The sequence below is a fragment of the Pseudonaja textilis genome, chromosome 1, assembly GCF_049901715.1.
Source record: "Pseudonaja textilis isolate UNSWEBS1 chromosome 1, rPseTex1.2, whole genome shotgun sequence".
NCBI lineage: Eukaryota > Metazoa > Chordata > Lepidosauria > Squamata > Elapidae > Pseudonaja > Pseudonaja textilis.
Genome location: NC_141990.1, coordinates 319,051,187 through 319,057,409, shown reverse-complemented (window position 1 = coordinate 319,057,409; position 6,223 = coordinate 319,051,187). Strand labels below are relative to the sequence as shown.

At 43.3% G+C, this 6,223-nt stretch overlaps 1 protein-coding gene across 1 annotated transcript; it reads left to right on the top strand.

Annotated features, from left to right (window-relative positions):
* Window positions 1-593: 593 nt before the first annotated feature.
* On the top strand, window positions 594-4,951 carry LOC148128372 (procathepsin L-like). Its single transcript, XM_087936456.1, has 7 exons — window positions 594-700; window positions 924-1,061; window positions 1,478-1,603; window positions 3,057-3,215; window positions 3,685-3,903; window positions 4,100-4,268; window positions 4,557-4,951. Exons 2-7 carry the CDS (start codon window positions 933-935, stop codon window positions 4,949-4,951), a joined length of 1,197 nt encoding a protein of 398 aa, XP_087792582.1. The 5' UTR covers window positions 594-700; window positions 924-932.
* The last annotated feature ends 1,272 nt before the right edge of the window (window positions 4,952-6,223 follow it).

Below are 6,223 nucleotides of genomic sequence, written 5' to 3'. Positions count from 1 at the left end.
GCAAAGTCAATGGGGAATCCAGATTCACTTAACAACTGCAGTGTTTCACTTAACAAATGTGGCAAGAAAAGTCATAAAATTGGGCAAAACTCACTTAACCAATTTCTCAGCAACATAAATTTTGGGCTCAATTATGGTCGTAAGTCGAGGACTATCTATATTAGGTGTGTCTGAATTGCATGTAGAACCCATATCTATAAAATAAATATCAAATCATAACCATTTTAGTGAGAGCCTTAATAAACAGTTCTCGAGGTTGAAGAAACCAATGTGGCATTTGCCCAAATAAAGATGGACCCTCAATTGACATCTTCCCCCACAATTAGTAATAAATATAGTTTATTTTATTTATTTATTTATTTGTCGAGCATGTATTAGATAACAGGTATAAGTATAAAGTTGATCATTAGTACATGAAATGGATACGAATCAAAGGGAACATTAGGACAGGGGACGGCAGGCATGTAGGTGCCCTTATGCACGCTTTGAATCTCCTGCGTGGCGGAAGGACCAGGGTGCAGCTCATGCGCGAAGAATCAAGATAGACAGGGGAGCTAGATAGAATATCCAGAGATATAATTTCCTTGTAAAATGTCAATTAAAGGCAGTGGGAGATGGCAGTGATATGTCCGCTTATAAAAGGGGCTGCTGAGTTTTGTTTAGCAACTGCCTCTTTGCCTTCCGTAAAAACCTGTTTGAGGTGAGGTTCCAGCTGGTTACCCTTCCCTCAAACTGTCCAGTGATTTCCATGTCATTTGATTTATGCATTTATTAACAGTAATTGAATAGTTTTAATCCTCTTTTTTTTAGCACTGTAAGTCAGCGTTTGGAACCTGCAGTCAACCAGAAGTTTCTGGCCTGTAATTCACACTGCCACATTGACCCTGCCGATTTCTTCAATTCTCTTCTTTTACTTCTCCTAGAGAAAGACAATGTTGTCCACCTCAGTGGTGGCTCTGATCTGGTTGGTCTCCCTGAGGACCTGGTCTACAGCTTTGGATCCAACCCTGGAGGGGACATGGAGAGACTGGAAGGCCACTCACGGTAAAGAATACGTTCAGGTGAGTTTGCTCCAGTGACACTCAAATGAAATTGCTATATTCCGGTTTAACAGTTCCAATACACACTAGGGGCTGAGTTGGCTGTCACTCTTGATGTTTTCAGAGCCTTCTGCAGGTTGTGCCCTACAGGAACAAAAGTCCTACTTTCATTTCAAGTGTTCCAGTTTCATACCTTGATTGCAACTTAGAATAGCAACGTTGATAAACTTACTTTCTGCTATCTGTCTTCAGACATTGTTTTGCAAGATATAATGTCCTGGTACGAAATGAAAATGGAAGGAGTTTTGTCCATTCCTGGGTGATTGAATTCAAGTCTGAGAAAGCTTTTATGGAAGAGAAGAATATGAGTTCTAGATCTTGGAGGTGCCTGTTTGGGGAGATGGGACTAAGGGATCTTCCTGATCTTGGCTTCCCAGGAGGAGGAAGAATCCTTTCGAAGAGCCGTGTGGGAGGAGAATTTGAAGATGATTCAAGACCATAACAAGCAGGCTGACCTGGGGAAATACACCTACTGGCTTGGCATGAACCACTTTGGTGATCTGGTAAGCCTGGAACTAACTAATTGACTTACTGACTGACTCTCTGTCTATCTATCTCAAATTTCTTTAGTCACGCAACTCTTATTGATGAGGCATAGACATCTCTTTTCCTAGAAGTTCCAGATGCCGAATCGAGTATCTCCACTTCCCATATTAAAATCCTCAGGAGAAAGATCGGGGTGCTTGTTCTTTCTCAGCCCAAAGGCACCCAGAGAGCTTCCATGACTGAAGTGATGATGAACTTGTCTCTTTCTAGTCCATGGTTTTTATAATCGTACTATACTGCAGAACTTGAATCCAATAACAACGTTATATTGATAGAATAGAATAGAATTCTGTATTGGCCAAGTGTGATTGGACACACAAGGAATTTGTCTTTGGTGCATATGCTCTCAGTGGACATGCTTCCAATTCTGCCACCTGGCTCTCTCATCTATGTCATATTGTAGCTTCCGAATGCCAAGAGCACATCAAGCAGACCCAGCCGCAGATCACTACCAATGGAATTATTGATAATTTGCAAACATTCCACCTGAGTATGGGATTCTAATATTCCAGCACTTACCAATACATAATTTTAAACACTGGATGGGCTTACCCATCTCTGTGAAATCCTCTTTACCATTTCTCCCAGTCTACTATCTAGACTGGGAATGTTAGAATTTTATCTGCCAGGCATTTGAGCTGATTCGTAGAGGCTGAGGAATTCTGGGAATTGATGTCTTGACATCTTAAGAGTTGCCAAGATTGAGAAATGCTGCATATATTAACATATATTCTTTGCATTTGATCATGGTGTTGAAAGGCTTGAAAATGCCTTTCTTTTGAGGATTCAGTTTTCCTGCTGGGAGGGCTCTAGTACAAGGACACAGACAACTACTTGGAAGCAGGTTCCTTTAATTTTCAGGAAGGCAAGAGATAGCAAGAAGTCTGCGTTCCTGGGGCTAGCCAGCTTTGTGTAATAAACTCCTGATTTTTATACCTTTTCTCCTTTTGTGTGTGAGTGCTTAATGTTTTAAATCCTGTCGGGGGGTTGTCTTCATTTCCGTCAGAGGGTAAACTCTGCGGGGTGGTTTGATTGGATTATTAGTTTCATCCTAATGTTTTCTTATATTTGTTTAGTGGCAATCTCCTGTCTGCTATGTGTCTTTTGTCTATTTGTTTTGCTGATTTGGCATGGCCTTTTGTTTGTAAGGTATTTCTTTTTCTTGTTTCCCTAGCTTTCTTAATTACTTTGGCTTTTGTCTAGGGGGCTTCTTTCAATACCTTTTATCAAATCTCTTTTCCTATGCAAGTTTGCTTTTATGGCTAGCCTGATGTTCCCCTCGCATTTTTCCTGCTTGGGTGTCACCCCTGTCCTGGTGAAGTTCCCTTTCCACAATGGGATAAAACTTATTAAGGCGAAAGATGAGAAGTGGAAATGGAGATCGGTTGAGATTGTTCTTCTCCTCCTCAGACCAATGAAGAGCTCCAGAAGAGGCTGCACTGCCTGCTCTCTGGCTCTGAGAACGTAACTAAAGGCAACGGGATCACATTCAAATCCTCAGAGGATCCAGATATTCCTGACCAGGTGGACTGGAGAATCAAAGGTGCTGTCACCGAAGTCAAGGATCAGGTGGGTTGTGGTGGATGGTCCTGGGTATTATGTAGAGGTGTTTTTAAGGAAGAGTGTTATGCTCTGCCCATTGGGCCAAAAGTCAGAATTTGACAGATTCACAAAGACTTGCAGATAAAGCTAATTTCTTTTCACTCTTAACTTCATCCCCAAAACTTTAATTCTGTCGGAACTAATTTTGGCCCAGATGCCTACTGCCAAGTACTGAGAGCAAGCAACTGGTTAAAGGAATATAAATTGAGAACATTTAATCAGTGGAGTGGCTTCCTCCAGAGGTTGTATGTATTGTATCACTGGAAGTTTTCAAGAAGAGATTGGATAGCCATTTGTCCGCAATGGTATAGGATCTCAAGGAGAGGCCTGGACTTGAAGACCTCTGAGTTCCCTTCCAACTCTCTTATTCTGTATTCTGAGTTTTCAGATGCTCAGTGAATCACTCCACCTTTCTTTTTTTTTTTTTTGAACCCAGGGTGATTGTGCCTCTTGCTGGGCCTTCAGTGCCACTGGTGCTTTGGAAGGCATGCATTTCAAGAAGACGGGGAAGCTGGTCTCACTGAGCGAACAAAATCTTATTGACTGCTCTGAGGAGAATAATGGGTGTTGCGGTGGAACAATGGATCTAGCTTTTGAAACTGTGCGGAAGGAAGGTGGGATCAATTCAGAGAAAAACTACCCTTATGACAGACAGGTAATAAATGATCAGATTTGTGTATCTCCGGGTCCATTCCTTCTGCATGCTTCAAGCTGAACTGTTCCGCTCTATGTCTCTAGCTGATAATGCCTCCAGCAATAGGATGGGAAAGGCTTGAGTCCTGGGTGGAGACAATTACTATTAAAGCCCATCAACCACAACAGTTTCTTAGGATCACTGTTTTCTTCTGCAGGATGGGGAGACTTGCCGCTTTGTTCCCGAGGAATCTATCACCAGATGTAATTCATACGGACAGATCATGAAAGGGGATGAAAAAGGACTTCAGGAGGCTGTGGCCAAAATTGGTCCAGTTTCTGTTGGAATAGATGCTGGGAGTAGCAAATTTAGCTTCTATAAGTCAGGTACGTTTCCCGAGAGCTCTCACAGTTGACCTTGTGGTTCTTGCCATCTCCTTTGTCAACTAGTACTCAACACTGATGAGGCTATACTGCATCTAAGTATTAAGGGGTTATGTTGCTGTTGTTTTCAAAATGGTGAGAACAAGGAGAGCTTTTCGTTTATTTCAGGTCAGCTTATGGAGCTTGTTCTGTTAGGTTTGCTGACGATTCTGCACGCCGATGCCCTAAGCCGCTCACCCCTCCCAGACGTGTAAGACAACCCAGCACCCACCTCCCAAGTCCTCCAAATAGAAACCCTGCCCAGCCCACTCCTCACCGTGCCAGACATTGTCCACGAGACAAAAAAAGACTGGCGGCTGGCGCGAGTCTTGAGCTGGGTAGAGCGAGGTTGGCTGGAAAATAACAAAGACGAACACTTTAGAGCTTTCAGGAACTGGCAAACTGATCTCTTTGCTCAGAAAAGGTGCATACTTTGGGGCGATCGGGTGGTGATACCAGAAACATTACAAACCAAAGTATTGGACATGCTGCACGAAGTGCACCCGGGCATCATCCAGATGAAAGCCCTGGCAAGAAGCTACGCTTGGTGGCTGGGGATGGACAGGCATATCGAAACATGGGTCTCCGCATGCAACAGTTGTCAACAAACGCGATCCACCCCACCCACAGCACCACCTCTGGAATGAGAAACACTCAGAGGCCCCTGGTCGCGAATCCACCTTGATTTCGCTGGCCCCACTCACGGACATACATTCCTGATAACCACCGATGCCTATTCTAATTGGCTGGAAGTTTGCACTATGAAAAAGACAACCACAGAGGCCGTCATAATTAAACTCAACAAACTTTTTGCCGCACTCGGGTTGCCTGATGTAATAGTGTCCGACAATGGGCCACAGTTCACAGCATTGGCCTTCAAGCAATATCTAGCTGCCCGGGCATCAGACATGCATTGACAATGCCCAATCACCCAGCAGCGAATGGGCAGGCAGAACGAAACAACAAAAAAGTGCAAAGAAGAGCAACTGAGATGATTAAAGGCCCGGAGACTAAAACAGGGAAAAAAAAAAACAGTTGCAGGAACTGGGTATGGTGGCCAGTCTAGAGAAAAGAAGGACTAGGACTATCACTACTATGATAGTAGCCTTCCAATATTTGAGGGGCTGTCACGAAAAAGAGGGGGATCAAATTATTCTCCCAAGCACCAAAAGGTGAGACAAGAAGCAACGGATGGAAACTCATCCAGGAGAAAAGGAACCTGGAATAAAGGAGAAACTACCGAACAGTGAGGACAATCACCAGGGGAACTGCTTGCTACCAGAAGTTGTGAATGCTCCAACACTGGAGGTTTTTAAGAAGAGACCGGACAGCCATTTTTTTTTGTAGTGGTTTAGGGTTTAGGGCGGAAGGTCAGGCGTTGAACCAAGAGTAGACTAAGCTTTGTAACCAGGAGTAAGGCAACAAACCATATAAAAAACAGGGGTTGGAACTGGGTATGATTAATGAAAAGAAGGACTAGGGGGGACATGATAGCAGTCTTCCAATATCTCAGGGGCTGCCCCAAAGAAGAGGGAGTCAAGCTATTCTCCAAAGCACCTTAAGGCAGGACAAGAAGCAATCAGGATGGAAACTAATGAAGGAGAGAAGCAATCTAGAACTAAGGAAGAATTTCCTGACAGTTAGAACTATGAATCTGTGGAACAACTTGCCTCCAGAACTCGCAAATGTTCCAACACTGGAGGTTTTTAAGATAGTCTGAACAGTCCATCTTTCTTTCTTATTTCTCTACCTGCCTATCTTAGCAAACAACTCTGGGCAGCTCACAATTCAAAACCCCGATTACAATTAAAATTCTGAAAACATTTTAAACAGTAAAAACATATTGTCAAAAAGTAAAACAAAACAATAACCAACCAGTAGTGTTTGCCCTTGACAGGGCAGAACTTATTCCCCCACGA